We start from the raw sequence: 27,062 nt of genomic DNA on the forward strand, positions 1-27,062 counted from the left end.
TGCCCGCTGCCTGCAGCCAAAAAGGGCTAGAAGGATGCAAATTCAGTGGCATGGTGGAAGGGTGAAGTTGCACAGCAGCACTGGTGGCAGCAGGAGGTAGGCAATAGCCGCTGTCCCCTGCACAGCCTCCCAATTTGAAACTCAGGATGGCTGCCTCGATTGCCCCGTACTTAATTAAGACTGCCCCTGCATACTGCAAATGTTAGAAATGTTTCTGAAGTTGCACTGAATGTCATCATTCTGCAGTGCTTGACACAAGTTGGGGACATGGTAGCTGTCATATCTTTATGGAGTTCACTCTATGGTCCTCTAGAGTGGGGTTCTAAATTAAAGTATGTTCTGTAGTTTTAGTGTGCCAGGTCAAAAGAATTACGAATATCGGAGTATCTTCAATAGATCATTTCCAGAATAAATCTATGTGATATAGTTTACAAATTGCTGTACCAGCATAATGGTGCAAAACACAGGCAAAAACCATAAGAAGTATTTTTTAAGACTGCAGAACATCCTTCCCCTTGAAGTGGGATTAGCACAGTCAAGTTTTCTGAAAGGGGCCAAATATATTTCTTTTTTTGCAGAGCATATGACAGAGACTAGAGGGGAGAGCATATAGTTCTAACTAATGTTTTGATGCCTCTTTGTAGTTTTAATGTGAAATATCATGTCATTTTATACTTTAATAGTCAAGTGTAGCCCAATCTATGGATACTAAAATCCACAGATCGGGGCCACACTGATAAAATGCAGATTTTTCTCCAAACTTGGGGGATCCCCCAGCTTTGCAGAAAAAGCTAAAAAGCCTGGGGGGAAATGGAGGGTGATATAAATCTCCCCAAACTGAGGAGTGTTGTCTGTGCATATGCAAACAAGTCTTCTCTGTTGGAGGTGCTGTAGGCAGACGGTGGCAACACTTCAGCTGGGCCACCACCACATTATTTGTCTTTGCCACCATTGCCACCTCCGGGCCTGTCTCCATTCTCAGGTCCTGTTGTCACCACCCCAGCTTCTGAGACAGAAATTTCAATAAAAACAGATCTTTCAGTAAACCTGAAAACATGCCTCAGGTTTGCAGAAAAACTTGACATCTAGAAAAATTACATTGGAGATTTAAAAAAAATGATAAAAGGAATGCCTGCAGTTTTAAGAACTGGATGCCCTCATGGGCTGTTTCTAGGCAACCACAACAGTATTGCCAGCCAGTTCCAGCCTTGGTTTATGTCAGGAAAGGGAGGGTGAGGGTGCAGCTTCTTTTTTAAGGCTGTTTTGGTCTTTGAGGGAGAATTCATTGGGTCAAATCTGAAAGCAACCACTGGGTGGCTTGCTGCCACGTGAATTGCATTATTATCCCAGGCTGGCTGCCTTCTATTGTTCAACAGCAGCTACCCCATAAAAGCCAGTTTGAGTTTCAGCCTAGGACTTTGAATTCCCATTCTGCCATGGAAACTGACTGGGTGACCTTGGGCCAGTTGTATATTCTGTGTAATTTACTTCACAGGGAGGGCAGATTGGCCATTACGAGCACCCGGATCCCTCCAAGTGGACTGTGGTTTCTCCCCCCCCAACTGTGACAGAAGGGCTGAGCCCGGCCTTCCCAAGCTCTGCTCAAGGCAGAGGAGGTGGTGCCCAGTCCGCCTGAAGTGAAGTAAGGGAGATGACGCCTGGCAAGATGGGGCAGTCAGGCAGTGCCTTGCTCAGCCCATGCAAGGCAAGGCAGGTGGTGGTGCCTGGCCCAGCCTTATGAAAGATGAGGTAGATGGTGGCAGTTGACCTGGCACACAGTTCAGCTTGGCCAACCTCCACATGAAGTGAGGCAGGTGTTGGTGCCTGGCCCAGCCACATGCAAACTGAGTGCTCAGCCTGGCTCACAAATGGTGATGCCCAGCTTGGCCAAGCTCTGCACTAAACAAGGCAAACAATGGCTCCCAGCTCAGCTTTGCCAAGCCCAACACAAGGGGAGGAAGAAAGCAGCGACTGCATGAGATGAGGACAGATGTTAGCCCCTGGCCCACATGAGATGATGGAGGCAATGTCCAGCCCTCCTAAGGCCTGTCCAAAATGCAGAAAGCAGTATCCATCCAATTGGTTAGGGCTGTCTCTTCCTCCATCTTGGGGAGATGGTCCAGCCAGGGAAGGGGGCTTTTCCAGGGTTTTTCACTCTCAGGCCTTTTAAGCATGGCTGTCTCCCTCACGGTCACCCCCCACTGATTATTCCAGGTCTTTTATGACCTTCAGAGATCCCCTTGATCTCCTCTCATTTTTTGGATGCTGTTGAGCCAGCATCCAGAAAATGCAGGGGAAACACACGGGGAGAGCGAGGCAGCTTCTGAAGGTTGGAAAATGCATGCATAATCCAACAAAGCCCTGAAATAGTGTGTGTGTGTGTGTGTGTGTGTGTGTGTATGTGTGTGTGTGTGTGTGTGAGGGGGTGGCCATGAAGGAAACAGCCATACATAAAAGGCCCTAGTCTGGGATAGCCAGACTGCTCACAGGTTGTTCTGAGGATAAAATGGAGGAGTGGAAAATTATGTAAGCTGCTTTGGATTCCCATTGTGGAGAAAGGTGGGCTTTAAATGAAGTACATGATAATTGTAGCTGAAGATGGGGGAACAAGGAAAAGCTGGGTCGGTGGGCGGTTGGGAAGAAAAGAAGGAAGTGGGAAGGATGGGGATATGGAGATTGCCAGATGGAGGGGAAGAGGACATAGAGTGGAGAAGGTGAGGCAGGGAAAACGGGGTGCCCCACTCAAGCCCTTGAAGGTTCCCCAACTGGGCCTGCCCTGGCAACCAGCATGGTGCAATTTTCCCATCGGGTTCCCAGATAGAGGGTGCCAGTGGCAGGGAAGGATGAAAACCTGAAGACGAGGAGGAGATAAAAGTAGGTTTACTCGTGGATGGGAAGGAAAGAAGGAGGCAGGAAAGGAGGAGAGGCTATGGGGGCTTTCAAGGAAAGGAAAGAGAAGGGGAGAAGAAATGAGATGGATCCTGCATATCTTTGTGGGTGCCTACTTGTGTATTATTGTAAATTTCCCTGAACATCCTTTTAATATAAAGAAAATTAAACAAATATTCTAATAATAATATGATTTTAATGAACACTGATAATAGGCTGCAGAATTATACAAAATGCAGTGTTGACTGACACACGGGTACATATGCACATGACCTTTCATCCAGAAAGAAAAAAAGAATTTTGCAGGTTTGCAGCTTTAGCTTGGACTATGGGAATGTATTCTGAGGGACAAAACTGCAACTGCTTGATGAACTTTGACAATATAATAAACTGACATCATAAATGATGCCTGTCATCCAGTGCTTGTTATTTAATATGTGCTGGCTGATTATTCCTTTGTCATGCTTATGATTCAGAATGATTGGCTGATGCTTACTCAGAGTTTGTTTGCCTGGAGTTTTTCTTTTTTGCAAAATAGAAGTGCTGTAGGCTACAGGAAAGGAAGTAGTTCATTCAGAAACATGGGAATGTTATATTTGAAGGGGCAAGTGCATTTACCCCCAAAGGATTTAATGATTCATTATGCAGCAGGTGGCACAACATAGAGATCAAGCAATTGGAAAAGTGCTGAACACAAAACTGAGAATTATTTAACAGAAATAAAACACGTCTAAAACGTTCGACTAAAATTTGTTGAAACAGCCCCACGTGTTTGTTTTTGGCAAAATAACATACAGGCTTCTCAAACACTAAAGATTAGATTACTGTGATTCACTTGACATGGAGCTACCCCTAAAGACTGTCCAGAAGCTACAGTCTGCAGCCAGATTGCTTACTGGAATGGGCCGTAGGAACCATATCACTGCAATTTGGCTTCAAAAATCTGACTTTGATGTTTTGGAAAGACCAGAAATCTCTCATTGAGATTGGAATAAAATAGCCAGGCCCAGGAGCCACTATGCAGTCCTTTGAGAATGTTTGTCAGTAACCTATGCATTTCCTTTGTTCCCTTGCAGGGTCTCCATATAGAGACAAGATAACTATAGCAATTCTTCACTTGCAAGAGGAAGGCAAGTTGCACATGATGAAGGAGAAATGGTGGCGTGGCAATGGTTGTCCAGAGGAAGAAAGCAAAGATGCCAGTGCCCTGGGAGTACAAAATATTGGGGGCATCTTCATAGTTCTGGCAGCAGGATTGGTACTTTCCGTCTTTGTGGCAGTAGGAGAATTTTTGTACAAATCCAAAAAAAATGCTCAGTTGGAAAAGGTAAATATTGTCCTTTCTGCGTTTAAATTTGCAATTATAATCTTAGCTTATTGGGCAACCATCTGAAAAGCCATTCTGATGTCTTTCACAGTATAGCTCAAGTTACTAGTTCATAGTAAATGAGCATTACAGCATTCATCTTTTAAATTTTTAATTTGTCTTTAATATTTTTAATTGTAGCCAGCTTTCAGGACAAGTGACTATTTCTCCTCTTATTCAAGCTTGAAAAAAGACACCTTGGAAGTTCACTGCAGTTAATGTTATGGATGAAGAAGAAAGCACATCTGTAATGAGAAACAAAATTAACTTTCTACAGATAGATCTGGGTTTTTAAGTGGCAGAACTCTGTATCAGTCCAGAATCCGAAGTCTAGAAAACATATTTCAATATGACCTTTCTGGAAGATGTTTACTCTTCAGACATATGGTGGTAGCATCTGGGAAAGCATTAGATCAATATATTATGGATTTACTACTGATTATGATTTTATCTCTTGTAAACTGGACCCATTCCAGTTTTAAAATATAGAATGTGGAACTTATTCTGTACTGGATCAACAAGTGGATAACCACATTTTTCCAGCACAATCTTAACCCTAAATTTTATTTCAATAATATTGATGTGTCTATATGTAATATATAAAATTGAGCTAAATTGTGTCTTCTATTCCTATGCCATACTTTGAATTTATACTTTAAAAATTGGGAGAAAATATGTCTTATGCATAATTGAGGAGCTTGTGACCTCCTTAAATTCATATTTTTAATATTTTTACTTGTATTACAATTGGTAGTAAATCCAAGAAGCATATGCATGTATTCTTTTTCAGATGCTGTAGTTAACATTTCAACACATTTTTAGCTGTTTTGGGACTTCTGAATATGCACTGATATAGATTCAATTGTTATCTTAGAGCACATTTACTTGGAAATAAGACCCATTGTTTTCATTGGTGCATGGAGATGTGCTTGGGATTGCAGTCTAGTTTTCCTTCATCAGCAGCACATACCTTTTAATAATGCATTATTCAAGGAAATCAGTAAGACTGGATGAGGTCACAAGTTCCTTATCAATTACTTGAACATGTCTGTCTTTTTTTACATTGTGCAATAACAAGTCAAAAATTCTGCTCCTCTCGCCAATCATGTAAGATGATTAAATTCTGTCATGCTAATTTTGGAGCTTTTTCCATCACTGAAATGATTTTTATTTTTTTTTTAGAAAATTACTGTTGATTTGAAATATCACAATGGCTTTATCAATTTTAAAACAATGTGTTAGATACGAATGTCAGTATGCTTTGTATCAGATGGTCTCTCTGTGTGTGTGTGTGTATACACACACACACACACACACACACACACACACACACATATATATATATGAACCATTTTTATTGTAAGTTTTATATATATAAACTATATATATTTGGACCATTTTATTGTGAGTTTTGTACTTCAAATGAGATTCCATTTTAAATTATTCAGAAGCATCTTAACTTGACATTTTGAAATATTATGTGAACAGCATGGCTTTTCTGTATAGTGTACATCTGAAAAGGTGTAGGAAGATGAAAAAGCAGCTATTTGGAATGTGCTAATATTATACATCACTTCATACATTGTATGAAACAATCCCATGAATTGTTCAAGCATATCTGGGAAGAAGTACCTTGTGCAGTCCTTTCGTATATTGCACACAATGATTTGCATGTATGGGTTAATCTGTAAAAAGATTAACGGTGGGAGTTTAGGAGATTCTGCCATTAAACTAGGGCTTGAGCAAGATAACTGTCCAGTTTCTTCAAACTGTATTATGCTATGTCACGTGGAATATTAATTTTTATCTTTGGTTTGTCAGCATTCGAGGTTACCTTTGAGTGTATAATTAGCTCGTAGCTAATGATCGCTTCTTACATATGATGGCCACGTGCAAGTGATTGGGACCTGGTATTTGTTTTGGCTGTCCTATGTGCCACTAAGTGTGTGTCAACATGTCACACAGGTTGAACTTCCACCACATAGTTTGTTTCCATGACCCTGCATTCTCCTGTCAAGAATTTTTAGTGGAGGCATGGAATCAAACAACATGATGGGAGTTGATCCATGTGTCCAGCTGGTATCCACCAGTGGCTCGGCACACTGAATACCATGCAAATGGTACAGGGGTGCACGCTTGAACACAGCAAGTTTTGAGGTGGTAGTCATCATATTATGAGAAACAGTCTTAGTGGAAGACTCCCACATTCATTTTTAACATAGCAAAGATGTGATGAGGTTTTTAATCAGTTACTCATGGGCCTCTGTTCATAAGAATATAATTCCTAAGTGTTAATAGGTGATATCTAGTATCCACCACCTCTGGCAGGTTTCTATTCTCAAGCTATTAACCTGACAAGGCCATATCAGCTCTCCCTTCGATATGCAGTAGCCATCATGGGGAAGAAACCTTTTTTGCACTTTTACCGTGATAACTTCGGTTTGGTATTATTTGACTTCAAAAAGGAATATTTCTTATGTGATGACTTTATCACTCCAAAGGCTGAATTTGTGACTTCATCTTAGTTACAAAAAATAGTAAATCATAGCCAGAGGCAGCAGAGGCCCTTACTGGAGTGCATATTTTTGGCCACCAATAGAAAGCTGCTGCTAAGAGAAGGGCGGATCCCTGCCTCTACCTATGATAACCAAGTAAGGACAGAAAGTCATGATGGGCCCATTTCTCCCAGTGAAGGTGCAGCTACTCTTAGGGTTGCCAGGTCCCTTTTCACCACTGGCAGGAGGTTTTGGGGCAGAGCCTGAGGAAGGCAAGGTTTGGAGAGGGGAGGGACTTCAGTGCCATAGAGTCCAATTGCCAAAGGGGCCATTTTCTCCAGGGGAACTGATCTCTATCGGCTGGAGATCAGTTGTATTAGCAGGATATCTCCAGCTAGTACCTGGAGGTTGGCAACCCTAGCTACTCTGCACCTTCACAGGTACCTAGGGCAGTCTACATTTGACTATGATGGCATCAGTTCATACAATCACAGGCCACTACAAATTTTTACTCAAATGGCTCTTTGCACAAGACAAACCAGGCCATGTCATCCATTTGTACCTGTGCTGGTCATCGAGTTCTCTGCTGAAAAGCAGTGTGACCATGCTTGTGCAGGTACATTAGATATACCACTGCCCATTTGCTCTAATCCTCGGAATGGATAGCAGCAAGTAGTCGAGAATTTCACAACAGAGAACCATATAGGTTGCTAGCTGCCAATTAGTTAATTTTTATTGTTTGTGCATTTTTCATTGGAAAATAAACATTCTAGAAATTATGCCAATCTGTTTTCCAAGTGTCACGTTAAATGGGAATCTACAATCAGAACATGTAACTGGCCCTGCAAAATATACTTCATGTGTTCTTGTAGGTTATCCGGGCTGTGTAACCGTGGTCTTGGAATTTTCTTTCCTGACGTTTCGCCAGCAACTGTGGCAGGCATCTTCAGAGTAGTAACACTGAAGGACAGTGTCTCTCAGTGTCAAGGGTGTAGAAAGAGTAATATATAGTCAGAAAGGGGTTGGGTTTGAGCTGAGTATTGTCCTGCAAAAGTATTGTCCTGTAAGTATCAAGATAATGTGCTAATGAGGGTATGGTATGTTAATATGGAACCATTGTATCCTGAAGTGATCTGTTAATGTGTGTAATCCAAAACTAATCTGTATGGCTATTGTTGAATGTTGTCTTTGTCTGGAGGTTTTTCAGGGCAGGAAGCCAAGCCTTATTCATTCTTAAACTCTCCTCTTTTCTGTTAAAGTTGTGCTGATGTTTGTGAATTTCAATGGCTTCTCTGTGCAATCTGACAAAATAGTTGGTAGAATTGTCCAGTCTTTCAGTGTCTTGGAATAAGACCCTGTGTCCTGTTTGTGTCAGTCCATGTTCAGCCACTGCTGATTTCTCAGGTTGGCCAAGTCTGCAGTATCTTTCATGTTCTTTTATCCTTGTTTGTATGCTGCGTTTTGTGGTCCCGATGTAAACTTCTCCACAGCTGCAAGGTATACGATATACTCCTGCAGAGGTGAGGGGGTCTCTTTTGTCTTTTGCTGATCGTAGCATTTGTTGTATTTTCTTGGTGGGTTTAAACACTGTTTGTAGGTTATGTTTTTTCAAAAGTTTCTCCATCCTATCAGTGACTCCTTTAATAAATGGCAAGAATACCTTTCCTATGGGAGACTGTTTTTCTTGAGTTTTCTGATTTTTGTTTGGTTCAATGGCCCTTCTGATTTCATTCTTGGAAAAAACATAACCTACAAACAGTGTTTAAACCCACCAAGAAAATACAACAAATGCTACGATCAGCAAAAGACAAAAGAGACCCCCTCACCTCTGCAGGAGTATATCGTATACCTTGCAGCTGTGGAGAAGTTTACATCGGGACCACAAAACGCAGCATACAAACAAGGATAAAAGAACATGAAAGATACTGCAGACTTGGCCAACCTGAGAAATCAGCAGTGGCTGAACATGGACTGACACAAACAGGACACAGGGTCTTATTCCAAGACACTGAAAGACTGGACAATTCTACCAACTATTTTGTCAGATTGCACAGAGAAGCCATTGAAATTCACAAACATCAGCACAACTTTAACAGAAAAGAGGAGAGTTTAAGAATGAATAAGGCTTGGCTTCCTGCCCTGAAAAACCTCCAGACAAAGACAACATTCAACAATAGCCATACAGATTAGTTTTGGATTACACACATTAACAGATCACTTCAGGATACAATGGTTCCATATTAACATACCATACCCTCATTAGCACATTATCTTGATACTTACAGGACAATACTTTTGCAGGACAATACTCAGCTCAAACCCAACCCCTTTCTGACTATATATTACTCTTTCTACACCCTTGACACTGAGAGACACTGTCCTTCAGTGTTACTACTCTGAAGATGCCTGCCACAGTTGCTGGCGAAACGTCAGGAAAGAAAATTCCAAGACCACGGTTACACAGCCCGGATAACCTACAAGAACCAATGAACTCTGACCGTGAAAGCCTTCGACAATATACTTCATGTGTTTATCTTTCTGATTCAGTGCTTGTGTTTTTTGTATGTGCATATTTTAGGATGTCTATCCATGGTCCGTTGGAATGCTATTCTGCCTTTGGGCTTTCTTTGGGCCTAGTGGTCTGATCCTAAGATGTACTTTGCCAGCACATAAGTATATAGGTATATAGTAATTGAAATCCCACTGCAACATTGCAAAATATAAAAAGTGGAAGGTGTGTTATGGAGACTTTGCAGGGGCAAATGCATGGGACTGAGAAGTAAACAGAATAAGCTCCAAATTAACATCAGAAAGTGAGGGCAGTTTGACTAGTGTATCATATTTAGTATAGTACTGCTTCAGACATTGCACACCACCAGATTTTCTGAAAGAAAAAAAAAACAAGTATATACATTTCCAGGGGAGCATTCAAACATCAATGCAAGCAGCGCAGGTGTATGTATTTTAATGACACCTTTCTTTAGAAGGGAAGAATGTCTATTGATGCCTTTTTTAAAAGAAAAGAGAAACCTCACTTGATCAGAATGAACATGCTAACCCATGACATGGTTTGAAAAGTATCAGCAGTCTTAATTCATTGGAGATCAGTAGAGATACCTAGTTCTGAAGCTGTCGAGATAGGTTGTGAATGTAGACTGAATTCTGGTATAAGTTAGGATCAAAACAAGCCTGGCTCCCGCCCCCGCCGATCTAACAAAGGGTGAGTGAAAGAGACTGTTGCACAGGATTGTGTGTGTGTGTGTGTGTGTGTGCAGCAGCCTTGCATCTGGCAATTCTGGGATGTGTCATTATAACCCTAAGATCTCTGAGTCCAGCGGTGGGCTCCACGCTGTAGTCTAGCTATGCTGGTCATCTGGTTGGGGAGCATGCCTCCCCCCATGAAAACTACAATCTTTGTAGAGATTTGGATCTGCCATAGCATGTAATGGTACCTGAGCAAAAGTTACATGGAAGATTTTTTTAAAAAGAATTTCAAAAATATTTGGGTTGCAGTGGCACAATGGGCAAGTACACATCTCTCTATTCCGTCAGCAGAAGAGGCTGATAGACAGCAGATGTGTTATATGTCCAACTCTGGTGACCCCTCATATTGTCCCTTATCTGCCATCTGATGTAACAGCTGCTCCTTTTTATCATAAGTGAGCCACTGCTCTTGCTCATGCACTGGACACAAACGTTCCCCAGTTCAGAAAATATATTATCTCCACTGCATCCATGAATGAAAAGCATTTATCCATATACTTCATTAATCAGTGTTATAAGAGGCTTTCTTTTGCTAAAGGTGCTGAGCTAAATGATGATGTATGTAGTATTACACTTGCATAGTAGCTTTAAAGGTAAAGGTCCCCTGTGCAAGCACCGGGTCATTCCTGACCCATGGGGTGACGTCACATCCCGACGTTTCCTAGGCAGACCTTGTTTACGGGGTGGTTTGCCAGTGCCTTCCCCAGTCATCTTCCCATTACCCCCCGCAAGCTGGGTACTCATTTTACTGACCTCGGAAGGATGGAAGGCTGAGTCAACCTTGAGCCAGCTACCTGAAATCAACTTCCGTCGGGATCAACGGATTGCAGTGCTTGGACTGCAGTACTTCAGCTTACCACTCTGCGCCACAGGGCTCAGTGCATAGTAGCTTACATAGCTTTAATTCTGAGAACCTAGGTTCTCAAACATCCTTGAAGTGATCATTTTTTACATGACTCTAAAAATTTAGGAGCTGACCGTTCCAAATTAGCCACAGACAGAAGAGAAATTAGCCAATCTAATCTGTGATTTTAAATATCAGAAGCAAGAAACTATTGAAATGGATAACGACTGAATGAATGAAACATCGTTTGTGGATTCGCTGAGTTGGGCTTTCCATTTCTAACCATTCATGGTTATAATGGGTTGGATCTAAAGCCTTGTGTCATGCTACAAGTCCACAGACCCTTTAGAACATGTTTTGCAGGAGTGTTGGGCTGTGATTTGAGAGGTAGAGGGATCAGGAAACTCCTATGCATAACTGGCAGGGCTTTTTAATGCTGGCTGAGGAGCATTGCTGAATTCAGTCCAATATGCTAAAAATGCTTTCCCCCCCTCGCCTTCAGATTTTTTTTAACACTCACCATGTTGTGTTCTTGCCTTGTCATTTATAATGCAAACACATAATTATGTCATCTACTTGGAGACATGTTATTAAGCAGACATTTGTTTTCTAAGGCAATCTTGGCAATAAGTGCACATCCATTTGCATTTTATAATTGCTTCTGTTAGCAAACGACCTGCTCCTTGGTCGTAACATTATGCTGGCACTTAGAGGTCATTGACTAAGCAATCTCAAAAACCAAAACCATGTTAAACAATTATCAGTCTGTTGTTGATTTAGCTGATTTGAGGTGTTACAGGCTGCTCTGACGTAACACACTTGCATGGATACACACATTGTATATGTGAAAAGAAGCAAATAATTTATGCCTAATGATAAAGAATATTCATATAGTGACATCAGGCTTTACCAGCCTTTCCCATAATGCCACAAAATCTGCTAGCCCCTGGAAAAGTTTTACTAGCCAGCCTGTTCATTCATGCATATGTGTTTTTGGCACAGCGACTGCTAGAAACACACACAAAACCCTCTCCAGATTTATCCCCCCCCAAAAAAAAAAATTCCGCATGCATATTTGTTGCTGTTTACAACTCTGAAGTATTCAAGCCTTCTCTACTTGGCAGGCACCAGTTTGTAATTGGCCATTGCATCACCAAGTTGGAAGATTCCTGGGGGAAAACCATACCTTTCTCCCCGGAGCCCTGCTGTACTTAATTTGAAGGAGTTAGATGTACCTAACTGCACAACCCAACCTAGTTCTTTCAGCTGTGTCCCTAGAATTCCATCTACCATTTTGTTTCTCTCATAGCAAGATGAGGCCACAATCTAGAGAGGTTGATTAGGTTACTCAGAGAACAGTATATGTCATGGATCTTTTTCCATCGAACATTAGGACACTCTGACACATTGCAAATTATTATTTTTTGAGAATGTTCCTATTTCAAAAACTGAGTTGAGCATTGAGGAAGCACATACGGTGGATAGTTTCTTGGAAGTATGATGTTTATAACTTCCTAGCCTAGTACCTTCACTTGAATGTACAGAGAGCAATAATATTTCATATACTCTTAAGAATCGTCATACTTTTTTCAACATACTATGTTTCCCCTTCATATTAGTAATTATCCATTACATTTGACCAGTAGAGTTTCATTTGGTCAAATATGTGGGTATAATATTTAAAATACTTGCAGAATGAAGTAAGTCTTATCAACAGTGTTTTACCAAAAAAAAAAAAAAAGCCTCCCAAAAACTTAATATCTGTTCCATGCAATCAGGGTGGCATAACCAATCATTAATTCCAGACTTAAAAGGCTAGAGCAAATCTGTGTTTGGAGAGGGAAATTTTGGCCTCAAGATTCTTCTATTATAATTTTTTGTTATTGTCCTGTGGGTGCTAGCTTTTATTTTCAGCAATTTTTAGCCCTCTTTTCGGATGGATGTTTCAGAATGTTATAGCAAACACTGGTACAAGGACAGACTCTCATGTGTTTCACATATAAAAGAAGTAAAGTGATGACCAAACCATTTCATGCTATATTTGGTGAACTACTGTAGCAGTTAACAGCATGAACAATGAGCCTAAAGTACCTGGTTAAGATCTTAGATTCTCAAGCCTGAACTTACTTAGTGGTCCTGGGGAAACTGTTATTTCTCAGCCTCCCATTGATATAATGGATTACTGAACGAGCCTATTGGTTATGTAAATGCCAATAATAATAATAGTTCCAGTTTAACTGTCAGCACTCAACAGCTTGTTTTCTTCTTAGCTGGCCTGTTAAATGCCCTGATCTGGATAGCCCGGGGAAGCCTGATCTCGTCGGTTCTCAGTAGCTAAACAGGGTTGACCCTGGGAAGTATTTGGATGGGAGCCCTCCAAGGAATACCAGGGTCGTGAAGTGGAGGGAGGCAATGGCAAACCACCTCTGAGTTTCTCCTGCCTTGAAAACACCACCAGAGGTCACCATAAGTCAGTAGTGACTTGAATGAACAGGGAGAAAGCCTGGTATAATATAGGGCTGTTGGGGAAAAAAACGGTAAAATTCGGATTCGGCAAAATTTGGCCCGTTTTTATTCGGGAAATGCCAAAGTCTGAACTCCCCCACTTCGGGTTTGTGCAATTCGGCAGCCGGAGTTCGGGGAAAAATTCGGCCGAATAAAGCCATTAAAAACACAATAGCGCCTTTCCGCAGCTCCGGGGGAGCATTTTTGTGGATAGAGGTCCCAAACTTTCAGCGTAGCTTGAGAGGACCCTTCTTGCAAGAACCCCCAAGTTTTGTAAAGATTGGGTCAGGGGGGCTGAGATATGGGCCCCGAAAGGGGTCCCCCCTCCTTAATGTGCATCTCTGAAATGGGGGTTTGCAATTAGCAGAGGGAAAAGCCCCAAAATGGGTCTTACTGTGGATGTCTTCTGTTCCATCTTCTTCACACCTGCCCCGCCCTTTCTCCCTGCAGCTCAGCTGTTTGTCGGGGCTGGGAGCTTTGGGTGTGGGCGGCAAACTCTGCTAATTGCAAACCCCCATTGTCAGAGATGTACAATAAGGGTGGGGGACCCCTTCCCGGCCCCATATTTCGCCACCCGATCCAATCTTTACAAAACCTGGGGGTTCTTGCAAGAAAAGTCCTCTGAAGCTATGCTGAAAGTTTTGGGGCTCTACCCTCAAAAATGTGCCCCCTGCAGCCACAGAATGGCTCGAATGTGCACACGCACCCCCCCCCCCAAGGGGGATCTCTCTCACACACAAACAGATACTCTCTCTTTCTCTCCCCGGGCCACGCAGCAGCTGGGCTCATGCACTCAATTGCGACTGATTGGCCAGAAGAAGACTCAGCTTGGCCACCAATTGACCGCAGGAGAATGCTGCTTACTAACTGACGGTTATGCTGCTGCGCCGAACCCTGAATTTGCTGAAATTATTCGCCGAACACCCCAAACTCGCTGAATTCGGCTCCCCATTTCCCCGCCTTTTTTGAGTTCGGCTCCATCCGAACTAAAAACCAACGAATCGGGAAATTCGGCTGTTTTTCGGTTCAGGACGAACCGAATCGGCAGCCCTAGGTAAATAAGGCTCAGTTTACACCTGTAGCTGAATTAAAAGTTGCTAAGTGTTGAATTGACAGAATGAACTAATGCTATTTCAGACTGCAAGTGTGGGCTTACATTTCTAAACATGTCCCTAGATCAATACTGTCCTATAAGTTAAAAAAAAAACAAATATCAATGTGAGCACTAAACTCTAGTGCAAGATTTTGGTTCCTTCATTTTTAATAGAGTAGAAAGCTCTATGCTTTAGAGTTGCCAACCTCCAGGTGGTAGAGATTAGTTCACCTGGAGTAAATGGCTCCTTTGGAAGGTGGACTCTATGGCATTATACCCCATTGAAGTCCCTCCTTTCCCCAAACCCCACCCTCCTCAGGCTCCACCCCCAAAATATCTCGGTATTTCCCAGCTCAGAGCTGGCAACCCTACCATGCATTCCAAATTATGTGAGTAAAAAGTTGCCACGTCTTTTGAAATGAGTAGCGAGCTCACTTACGTAGAGAAAAGTCTCATAGAAAAGCTTCATATCAACTGGATTTCCTAATGAAAGCTGTTATGTTACTGCTTTTACTAATATCAGCATTGTAGGTTTACTCTGACCACAATCTTCAACATCTCCAAGGAGATATCTTTGTGTGAGTGTGTGTTAAGTGCCGTCAAGTCGCTTCCGACTCATGGCGACCCTATGAATGAAAGTCCTCCAAAATGTCCTATCTTTGACAGGAGATATCTTTACATTCCATAAAACCTCATGCCTTCCAAAAATTTACTTCACCATACTTCTCTGAAGTGAACTCAGTAATGATTAGCACTTAAAATCTTAAAACCATTCACAAAACCTTAAGACTTACAGAATTATCTCCATCTTGATTAAAATGGGGACAGAACATGATCCATTATGTAGTCTAGAATCCCCCCCACAAACATCCAAGTATTTTAACGCCCTGCAATATTTATAGTAATAAAGCGCATGCATCTAGCTGTAATTTCAGAATGGATTTTTACAGTTGCTCTTCTTGTGGAACAACCTACCAAGGATATCCAAGAAAAGGAAGATTCATTGGAATAAAAACCTTACTGCCAACAATAACTTTAGTGGCAACTACAAAACAGAAGAAATTGATACAATAAATCCATCTTTTCTGACAGTCCTTCATGTGTGGCCCTGGAAATATTAGTGAGCTCACCACTCTTCTTTGAGAAAAAGAAAAAAAAATGGGCTGTGTGTCCTCTACCCATTGATGCACCACAGCCCAAACTGTTTCATTATCTTCCCCCAGTGGCCTCACATACATGTTGAAAGGAGGGATGACAGAATGAAACCTTGTGGAATCCCGCATGAAAGAGAGCCCACGGGGCAGATGAGCAATTGCCCAATATCATCCTCTGAGATCTCTTTGAGAGGGAAGAATGGAACCACACAAGTGCAGTCCCACCATCCCCAACCTAGACCCACAGGTGAGTCAGCTCAAAGGTCTTTGGTTGCTCTGAAATTACCCATCAGTGACAAATCTGTGTGCATCAGTTAGTAACAGGATCTGATCCACTAATAGAACCAAGGTAGCCACAGTGTAACCTAATGTTGATATTGGGAGACTTCCAGTATCTCTATCGTTCCATTCGTATCACATGCAGTTCTGGTAATAAAATAAGACTCCATGCTGGGAATCAGATGGCCAGAAAGTTGACAGATTGCTAGACAATGATCTAATACCTTCCATTTGAGGGAAGGTGGTACCTTATTTTTCTGCATAAAAATACCAGTCGTATGTACAAAGTAGGGCCCTAATCTACTCTATCCAGGGATAGGTTAATGTTCTTGAAGGTCATGAGCCAAAGATACCCAAGAAACATTAGAAATGCAACTTGAACGAGTCAGGGATAAAATGTCCCTTAGCATAGACCTGTTATGGATATCTTTGAAGTTTCTCCAGGATGGCAGTCATCTGCAGACTTGAACATCTTGGTACTATTGTAGGGGAAATGTTTTAATTTTCTCTTGATAGCACACAGATCCAGAAGATCTAGATTTAGGTTCCTTTGTTACAATGCACAGTCACACTTCACAATTTTTTTCTTAGCTGAAGGTTGCTATATATTCATTGAAATGCTTAACTGCGTAAAAGAGTCTGAAAACACTTTTTCAGATTATTACTCTTGAAGCAGCAAACCGATTCACGAATTATATCTTTGACTGTTTTGAAATTTAGGCTGGGTATCCTAGCAGAAGATCTTTTAGGGGGACTCGATGTGCTCTTTCAGTGCTTCCATTGCCTATAATTGACAAATTCTTAGCAATATGTGTCACTTTCAGTGGCAATTTTTAAAAGGCTGGCAAGACCTTTAAAAGTTGGCTGTCATGGAAATATGCATCAGCGGGTGTCATTCGAAAGCATGAATGCATGCATATAGATATGGTGATTATTAAGCCTCCAAGGTCTCAAGTAAAACAAAATGAGTCTTTAACATACCATCTTCCGAAATTTATTTCTCACATTCTATTCTCCATTTTCACATCGCCAGCAGTATGCCTTCTATGTAAATATGATTTAGGTTCCGCATTTCCACCTTTGGGTTTAAGGGTCTGGACTGACAGCTCCTAACTGTCTCTCACTGCTAAACATTCCCCAGGGAAGTCATGTATGCTGATTAGACAGGAAGCGAGGAGCGGCACTGTGGCTCCATTCTAAGGCAACTTCAAAAAAGATGAAGAGCATTTTGATTGACACGTCCTGGTAGACGTTAGAACACTGACCCATAACATCAGATAAAAGCGGCGGGATTACTGCCATTACTGCTTTACGAAATTTTAACAAGGCTTCAAATAATATCTGACATGCTAGGCTGGAGGTAATGAACTTCTGAGTAAATCCTGTAGAATTATACTGGATTTTGACAGTCAATTTGATGGCAAACGCCATCAAACTTAAAGAGGAGACAGATGTTAAGAAGACAAAACAATTGGAATACATTTCTCTAAGAAAACCAGAGGTGTGGTGGGGGGGGAATAGAAGACCAAGTCAGAATAAAAGAAAGAAGTAGATATTTCTTGCTGGTGTCTCCACCCATGCTCCCCCCCCCCCTTTATATAATATTTTGTGCCATGCTAGGCTCGGATGGGTGTTCTGTTAATTTCTTTTTTTTCTATGTCAGTATTGCTGTTTTTAATTAAAGGAACATTCCAATTGGATTGCAAAGCATGTTATTTCCTACTACAAGTAATTGTTCTTTATATTATCATAAAATGCATAGGGTTATGTATATTTAAAGCTGATTAACAGTAATAAGAATTCTCTTATGCTGAAGCTATGCAGCAGTATAAAACCTCAGTACAAATATTGTTATACCTGGTGATTAGCACTTGTGGCTATGCAAAGGCCTAATTTTTAAGGCTATCAACATATCTAACAGTTAAGAAGGCTGGGTGAATTTTTAAAAATCCTTGTGGTGGCCCACAGGCCTATGGTAGATATTTCTGAAAACCTGGGGGAAAGTCCTGGTTTGTAGAAAAGTACCAACAGCAATTCAAAAAACCTTGGGGATAACTCCCCCCCCCAAATAATGACATCTATGCATACATTACCAAAAAGAGCACTTCAGGAGGCATTTTGAGTTGCTGTAGCAATGGCGCATGACAATGGAAGGGGGGAAATGAAATGGAAGCAGAAGTGAAGAGAAGGGGTGCAAAGAAAAATGGTGGGTAAGGTTGCCAGGTCCCTCTTCGCCACTGGTGGGAGGTTTTTTGGGGCAGAGCCTGAGGAGGGAGGGGTTTGGGGAGGGGAGGAACTTCAGTGCCATAGAGTCCAATCGCCAAAGTGGCCATTTTCTCCAGGCGAACTGATCTCTATCGGCTGGATCTCTATCAGTTGTAATAGCAGGAGATCTCCAGCTACTACCTGGAGGTTGGCAACCCTATTGTTGGGGCAGTGAGTGGCTCAGAGAGCAGAAGCTGGCAAGGGTAGGAGAGGAGAGATGTGGGTGCTGGAAAAAGTGTTAAGCTGTAGACAGTGGGTTTGAGGAAACATGGGTAGATGGAGAGGCAGGCAGGATGAACAGGAGGGGAGAGCAAAGGAAGGCAAACTGAAGATGGAGCATTACCCAATCAATAGGGTAGGCCATGTTTGCCAGTTTTGTATGTACAGCTCAGCACATGCAGAGGCTCTGGAACAGTTTCACTGGGCATCGTAAACACTGTAAAGAGATCAAAACTAAAAAGCACCTTGCCTATATTAATACCTTGCTTTCTCAACTGGACTAAATGGAAGAGCAAGGCATTTGGGTTTACAAAGCTAACAAATACAGGAAATAAGCCTGTTGTTGCCTCACAAATAAACCCGTGAACGTTGCTGTCCGATTTATGGTCCCATTCACTGCTCAAGCAGTTCTGTAGATGCTACTGAACGTTTTGTTGTAAGCCCAACGATATTTACATGCCTAAAACACAATCCACAATCATGCCAATTTTTGCCTTTCTTAATCAGTGTTCCATAAAGAAAACCTGTGTTATGAGTGGAACTGCCTGCATCAAGAGCTATATTAAAGAATTGCAGATAAAGTATAATTTTAAAAAAAATCTTTCTATGAAAACCAAGAAAGGGCCCCCCTATGTGTCACAGAACAAAGACATCCATTGACACTACGAATTAAAAGTGTCATAGGAGCACATTAATAATGCTGATTATAAATAAACTACTAATGCTGTAGATGGAATTTTCATTTTAATAAACAAATATACATTATATAGATAACCTATAACTTTTAAATCCTTTGGCTATTAGCACAGTTTATCTGATTAGCTCTTATATTTTCCGGAAACATTGGTTTCTGTAAATACTTAGTTTGCTGTTTTATGGCACATAGTCAAAATTAAATAATAGTTGGTATTCTAGTAACCTACCTAACCTGGACTAAATGAAAAATACTATTGAAAATGCTCAAGATAGAAAAGGATTTCTGATATACAACTTGCCAATGTTGAACAAATATTTTTTTTTTACAATAATGCAGTTAAAAAGGCCAATTGGAATTGTCAATAAATATTTGATTACCTACTCTGAAATCTTCTCCAATATATCTGTCAGGTTGCCTGTCTTTGCAAATGTTGCAAAAAAATAATAATTTTGTTCTATTTTCTTTTTTCGTAATGTTAACAATTTTTTTTCTTTAAAAGACATAATGCCTGTGGAGGAGGGAAATTCAATTAGTGGAAGTCCTATACTTTTATGGCTAGGGTTGCCAGCTCTAAGTTGGGAAACACCTAGAGATTTTGAGGCTGGAGCCTGAGGAGCCTGTGGTTTAGGGAGGGGATAGACTTCAGTGGGGTGTAATACCATAGAGTCCACCTTCCAAAGTGGCCATTTTCTCCAGGTGAACTGATTTCTGCGGCCTTGGGATCAGTTGTAATCCCAGGAGATCTTGAGATACCCTATTGGCAACCCTATTTATGGTCCAACAAACCTATGAGATCACCATGTCTGTCACATACCATGAGTTGCTTAAAGTTAGCTAAGAGGGCCCTCTTCACTCTACAGACTTTGATTGGGAGAGATTTTTGTAAATTCCCTCTCCCCTATAGAATCTCATTTAGAACTCCTGCACAATAGGCTCTGAGCTTTGTACCAGCTTCTTCTGTACATGTATTGTATTTTCCGTGGCCACCCAACAGTTGTGAAACACTTTCCCATGTCCATCTGGTCGAGCCCAAAACCTGACCGCCTTTAACGCTGGGTTATTTAGCCTTGTTTTTAAGTAGTTGGTATAATTAATGTAGGCTTTTAAATTATTGTGTTTGGCTTCAATTATTGTGTTACCCTTCAGGACAGAAGTTACAAATTTCAGTCATACGCAGGAAAATATAAAAATAGCACTACTTGTATCTCTGCTGTGTGTGTGTGTAAAGTGCCGTCAAGTCGCAGCCGACTTATGGCGACCCCTTTTTGGGGTTTTCATGGCAAGAGACTAACAGAGGTGGATTGCCAGTGCCTTCCTCTGCACAGCAACCCTGGTCTTCCTTGGTGGTCTCCCATCCAAATACTAACCAGGGCTGATCCTGCTTAGCTTCTGAGAACTGATGAGATCAGGCTAGCCTGGGCCATCCAGGTCAGGGCTGTATCTCTGCTATCTCTGTTTAAAATGGCCTCAGGGTTTATTTATTTATTTATCGCTTCCATTTAATAGCCTGCTTTCTCCGGCCGAAAACGGGCTCAGAGCGGCTTACAAGAGAGTAAAACCCATTTCATCCATAAAACCCTTAAAACAGCATTTGAAATAGCCCTAAAGTTATAAAAGCCAATTATCCTAAAACTACTCAGGCACCTCTAGGTGTAAAAAGTTTTAACTAGGTGAGCAGATGGATTAAGACAACAACGGTGAGGGTTGAGAGGCCAGCAGTCATGTATAGGAAACCGTAGCTGGCCTCAACCATAAGCCTGGCGGAATAGCTCTGTTTTACAGGCCCTGTGGAACTCTTTAAGGTCCCACAGGGCCCTGGTCTCACTTGAGAGGCTATTCCACCAGGCAGGGGCCAGGGCAGAAAAAACCCTGGCAAAGCTCTCTGCCAGGGCTGAAAAGCTGGCAAAGCTCTCTGTCTCAAGTCAAAGCTACATGTTACAGATAAGATGCTGCTGCCACTGAAACAGGCAGACCCAAGTTAAGACTTTCACTTACTAAGGCTCATAATGTGTAATTCAACTTATCTTGCTGCTATTATTGTCCATAAGAACAAAGAACGTAAAAGTGGACATTGCGGAGAGCCATGATCCATTTAGTCCCACATTTAGAACAATGGCTACTCAGATGCCACAGAGGAGCACACAGTCAGGGCCCGTGGACAACAGCCCTCACCTGGTTACTGTTCCCCCATCATAGGATAATCAAAGGCATTTGGCTACTGAACAGAGAGAGGCCCCATTTGGTTGTTATAGTTAACAGCCAGCAAGAGAACTATTCCTCCATCAATCTGCCCAACTCCTTTTTAAATCCTTCTAAGTTGGTGAAAGTCGCTACTACTCATGGCAGTAAGTTCCACGAGTCAATTACCCATTGTGTGAAATAGTACATACTTTTGTCTGTCTTGAATCTATTGCCAGTCAGATTCATAGGGTGACTCTGAGTTCTAGCCTTACATGAAAGGAAGAAAAATCTCACTCTGTGTCCACTTGTCTGGATGACGCAAATGTGTCCCCGCCCCAGTTAGGGTTACCAATCTCTAGGTAGTAGCCTGAGATCTCCTGCTATTACAATGGATCTCCAACCAATAGAGATCAGTTCACCTGCAAAAAATGGCCACTTTGGCAATTGGACTCTATGGCATTGAAGTCCTTCCCCTCCCCAAACCTCGCCTCCTCAGGCTCTGCCACAAAAACCTCCTGCTGGTAGTGAAGAAGGACCAGGTAACCCTACAGTCAAAGTCAGTGTTGTAAAATGGATACGGAGGAATTCTCATTGTCAGGGCATAAGGTAAATTTAGGATCGCCATCTCCATGTTTGGAAATACCTGGAGATTTGAGGGTGGAACCTGGGAGAGTGGAATTTAGGGAAGGGAGGGACCTTAGTAGGTTATAATGCCATGCAATCCATCTTCCAAAGCAGCCATATTCTCCAGGAGAAGAGGAATAACAGCCCATTCCTGAGCTGGCAGTGTACGGGGACGGCGGGGAAGAGGCGCAGTGGGGCCTCTTCCTAAGCCGATTCCTGTATGCCATTAAATTAAAAAGCCATATTGCGGCTTTTTCTTGTTTAACTGGGGCTTTCGCCCCATAGGGAACAGAGAGGCTGCGCCTGCAAAAGCAGGCGCAACACGGCCATTCCCAGCGCTGGCGTACCAGACCGAATGGGGATAGGAAGACGCCTAACTGGTGGCTCCTCCCTCCGGCCCGCCCCGGAACGCCCCCCTGTGCTGGTGCAGCCTCTCTACACCAAGGCCTGCGCCACAGAGAGGCCGTGCCATTGGAGGGGCGAGGCGCAGTCCAACGGCGCTTGGCCGCCGGCGGGACTGGCCTCGCCACCAGCGTAAGTGCGTGTAATCGCACAATTACATGCACTTATGCTGGCGGCGAGGTCACACCGCCTCCTAAGAGGTGTCGAGACAAAACCTCAGGAATGGGCTGTGTTTTCAATAAACAGGTAATAAATAAATAAGTGGTTTATGTAGTCTGGAGATCAGTTGTAATTCCAGGAGATCTCCAGCCTCTACCTGGAGATTGGCAACCCTAGGTAAATTGAAGAACATGTGATAAATTGAGTGGGGGAGTATAATTTTGTATGGGAATTCCTTTTTCAGCAGCAGTTCCATATTATTTGTAATGGGTACTTTCCTCCTTCCAGGTAGTCTTTTCATTTTTCTTTCACAGAATGCAGATGCTATGGATGTAATTTAAAGGGGAGAGGCTGTTTCTTCTCCTTCTTTACCCTGCTTTCCTGTTGAAGCAGCTACTTTTTAGCTTCTTCAGCACAGATTAAAACAGTGGGGGAGGGGAGAAGGGTTAATTTTCAATGGGGAAAATAGCCTAAGGGCAAAAGGCTAAGAAGCCCCTTCCTCCCACAGGCCTCTCCTATAAAGCGCTGACCCTACAGCTGCATTCTGAAAAAGAAAGAAATGTCAAAAGAATCACAGAATGTCTAGTTCCACCAGTAATATCAGTTGGAAGCATTTCCTGCTAGGCAGAGCCCAAATATTGCTGGCGGGGGGAATGAGTACAAATTAGGGGAAATTTTATTATTTCACAAATATGATACATACGTGATGGGATATCAGTCTCTTGATAAGGTCCATATTGGGCCCAGAAAAATAATACTTGGGCTCTGCAGTCAGGGCTCAATTGCCAGTTCAGCGCTACTCTTAGGGTTGCCAGGTCACTTAGATTGGCGGACAATTGCCCGGCTTGGAAGCGGCTTGGAAGCAGGGATCATGTACGCGCGCAGCCGCACCTACACGATCGCGTCACTTCCGGTTTATTCCCGGAAGCACCACATTGCAATGGGCCTTTTACCACTCAAACTTGGAGTTTGCACACAATCCCGTCCTCAGCTCCACCCCAAAAACCTCCTGCCAGAGCTTAGGGAGGACCTGGCAACCCTAGCTACCCTTTCTAGTATTCTATTGCCTAAACAAAACTATGCACAGCGGAATCTTGATCCATGGTCATCTGTATTTATTTACTTCATTTACGCCTCACCTTACACCCCAGTGGGCACCCAAAGTGGTGTACAATGATTCTCCCCTTCTCCATTTTAGTCCCATAGCAATCCCATGAAGCAGGTTAAGCTGAGAGTGTGCAACTGGCCCAAGGTCACCCAGCAAGCTTCCATGTTAGGGTGGGGATTTGAACCTGGGTCTAGATCCTAGTCCAATACTCTAACCACTATACAATGCTGGCTACCTTTATGTATGGTGGGGGGATTTAAAATCAGATCAACTTACTTATGAAGCTTAGCTGCATGATCATTCTGTATCCTCCTGGATTTGTTTTGAAACAGTGGATTATTTTTTTTACTGCAAGAGTTGTTCAACAGTGGAATCAGCTGCCTAGGGAGGTGGTGAGCTCCCTCTCACTGGCAGTCTTTAAGCAGAAGCTGGACAAACACTTGTCAGGGATGCTCTAGACTGATCCTGCATTGAGCAGGGGGTTGGACTAGATGGCCTGTATGGCCCCTTCCAACTCTATGATTCTATGAGATAATAAGAGCATTCCTTACTTTCTCTTAATTATTTTATCATTCCAAGACTGAAAAGCAAATTTCACATGGATTGTTTGTAGTTCCATTTCAAAGTCCTACTTTTTCATCTCTGGCTGCATTGAAATTCAGCAGAACTCACCAGGTGCCAAGGGGAGTCACAACTGTGCCATGAGTACTGTACATCTGCCGGTGTACAAGTAGGATAGGGGCTTCAAAGCTGAAAGAAAATGGGGTCACAGTGAATGTCTGATGACCTGTTGCTAATCACACACCATCATGGCCTGTAAAGAGAAACGCTGACAGCAGTAACATACTATCTGTCTTTTATTATACATCTCCCCATGGTTTCTAATCTGGCTGCCTTAGTAACCTCCTAGGGCTGGCTGAAGAAAGAAGAGGACAACGAATAGACTAGATTTGAACTATACAGTCTTATCCTAAGAGGAAGCAACCAACAGAGCTCAAGTTCATAATATTTCTTCTCAATGTGTCTTGTGTGCAAAGATGGTTTTTTTCCACACATGGCACATGGTTGCCACCTATATTGTAAACTATCGGAGAAGGTGGGTTAGGACAATAAGAGACTCATTTCCTTCAATCTCAGCCCAAGGGGCCATTTTACACATGGCATTTTAAGATGAGTTTTAGGAGTACATTTAACAGGTGAGTTATGAGTATGTATATTTGTTAGGAGCTGTGACTAGCATCACCTTCCTTGTGAGTGTACAAGCTGTGGAAAAATCAGGATTGCTTCTGCATTGGCTTTTAAAGAGGAGTTGACTATAATGGAAATAGCTCATGCTATCTTAGTCTTTGGAGTCAGCAGTTTGTGATGTAGAACTAAAAAACTTTCACTACTAACCATTTTCCAGTAATGCTTCTCACAGAAACAGGTATTGATGGTTTAATAAATGTGTATCTGGCTGCTTAATTCTTGGGGTTTTACAAATGAACATCTCAGCTTTCCAAATCAGAAGATTAGGGTACAAATTTATCATGCATTTTATAATTATTTTGTTTAAAGGGTGACATGCAGCTTCTGCACTATTGCATTGATGTTTGGCTCTTTAGTGTTAATATAATTAGAATTTTACATCACTTGATATGATATTAACATTGTAACAAAGGCATTATTATTAAGAAGCTACTATACTTTATTTTGGAACCGTAAACTCAGCCTGCTTTGCAAATGCATCAAGCAACAAATTCAGTTGACATGAAGCAAACACTGAGTTTGCACATACATGTTCATTACCTGTTGATTGCAACATCAAGTGATAGTTTGCATTCAAGAACAGCCATTATCAAGGGGACAGAAGATTGGGACAATGTCATAAATACATAAATCCAGGTAACTTCAAACATAATGCTTCTTAAGAAAATTCACATGTTCAGCTGGGATTCATTCTGTTACCACATCAATAAGCCACATCAATAACTGCACATTCATGTGTGAAAGAGCCTTAAAGTACTTCGCTAGGCTCTAACTAGAATACACTTTCAGTAAGCCAAAAAACTCATAATGAGTCAGTTTGATTATATGGCATGCAGGTATAAAAGATGGCAAGTTTGTTCTGAGATCATGGCTGAAACAGTACACTTGAAGGCTGAAAAGACTGTTCCAAAAGAAACAATGTGTTTCCATTGTTAATGGCTAGGGATGTGATTAATAGATAGGAAAGAGTGTTGTTCATGGACCTGGAAGAATTCATCAAGGTATGGACACTTCTGGGTAACCTCATGCCTCTTCTAAGCATAATGGGCTTATCTTACAAGGCTGGTTTTTTTAATTTCAAAATTATTAATTATTTTTCCAAAAAAAGCGAGAGAGATATACTGTTCCCAAAGTAGTGTGTAGGAAAATCAATAATGTATTTAAAACAAGCTGAAGTATCCTGAACATGTGCACATTTTAAACTTGATATGGAAATTTGAATGAACACGTGATATGGAAATATAAAAACATCGGCAACAATAATAATAATAATTTCTTCTTTTCTTCATCTCTTGTTCCTTCATTTGTAAAACTTCCCCCATAGAGGTCCTTCTGTAGTGCCATGGTAGAGGAGCTGAGGATGTCTCTGAAATGTCAGCGTCGGTTAAAACACAAGCCACAAGCTCCTGTTATTGTGAAAACAGAAGAAGTTATCAACATGCACACATTTAATGACAGAAGGTTGCCAGGTAAAGAAACCATGGCATAGAGCTGGGAGGCCAAACAACCCCAAGCACAAACTGTTGTCTTTTTTGTTTCTTTTTCTTTTCCCAAAAGAACTTTTGCAAGAGTGTTTCCTGTGGAAATATGCAACCTGTACAAAATAAAATGAGTTACCTCATGCCGCTGTGTCTATGAACTAGAGACTCTGTGATCTAAAGCAGTTGCAAAGGCCAGACTCGAATCACAAGCATCACGGATCAACCACATTTATAAGGGGAGGGAGGGGTGGGAGTGGGCACATTCTACCATTTGTCATGGGTTCCACCATTCCTTAATGAATGAAAGTTCTATGTGAGTTTTATGGCTGGTTGCAAATGCAGACTCATTGAGAAAATGGCAGGTTCCTCTTCTGAAGTTCAGCTCTTTCTAGGGGTTCTAAACACAATGTGCAACTATGAAATGCAGGGACTGGAGGAGTCTTTGAAAAATAATAGCCCCAAACCCCAGTGTGTGTGAGGGCAAGAGACTGAGTTCTATATTCCCAAGCATAGAAGACCTTGTGTTTTCTGGCCAAAGTCTACACGCTATACCCACCGTTTGATATGAGCTTACTCAATGGGAGATGTCAGACAATGAAAATGGAACCCCCATAAAATAGAAGAATGAACCCAAGACAGATTCCTTCTTTTTGTCTGCCTCTGTTACTGACCTGAATAAAAACAGAACCCTGAGTAAGACCGTAGAAAATTACATAGTTCTCCTGCAATGGAACTCCAATGTGATAGAGCCAAAAGAAGGTGGGTTGTATTTTACATGTTGCAAAAAGT

General features: G+C 41.9%; 1 protein-coding gene across 2 annotated transcripts in view; it reads left to right on the forward strand.

Annotated features, from left to right (window-relative positions):
• Positions 1-26,417, forward strand: part of GRIK2 (glutamate ionotropic receptor kainate type subunit 2) — a 662,376-nt gene extending 635,959 nt beyond the window's left edge. Inside the window, exons 15-17 of one of the 2 annotated variants that reach the window (XM_056856040.1) lie at positions 3,966-4,216; positions 15,680-15,857; positions 26,117-26,262. In XM_056856040.1, coding sequence (XP_056712018.1) covers positions 3,966-4,216; positions 15,680-15,857; positions 26,117-26,130 — 443 coding nt within the window. In that variant the 3' untranslated portion in view covers positions 26,131-26,262. Of the gene's footprint in view, positions 1-3,965; positions 4,217-15,679; positions 15,858-26,116 lie in introns of both variants that reach the window. The other variant, XM_056856041.1, reaches the window with a different exon arrangement.
• Positions 26,418-27,062: the final 645 nt, after the last annotated feature.

The sequence above is a fragment of the Euleptes europaea genome, chromosome 10 (assembly GCF_029931775.1).
Source record: "Euleptes europaea isolate rEulEur1 chromosome 10, rEulEur1.hap1, whole genome shotgun sequence".
In the NCBI taxonomy this organism is placed as follows: domain Eukaryota; kingdom Metazoa; phylum Chordata; class Lepidosauria; order Squamata; family Sphaerodactylidae; genus Euleptes; species Euleptes europaea.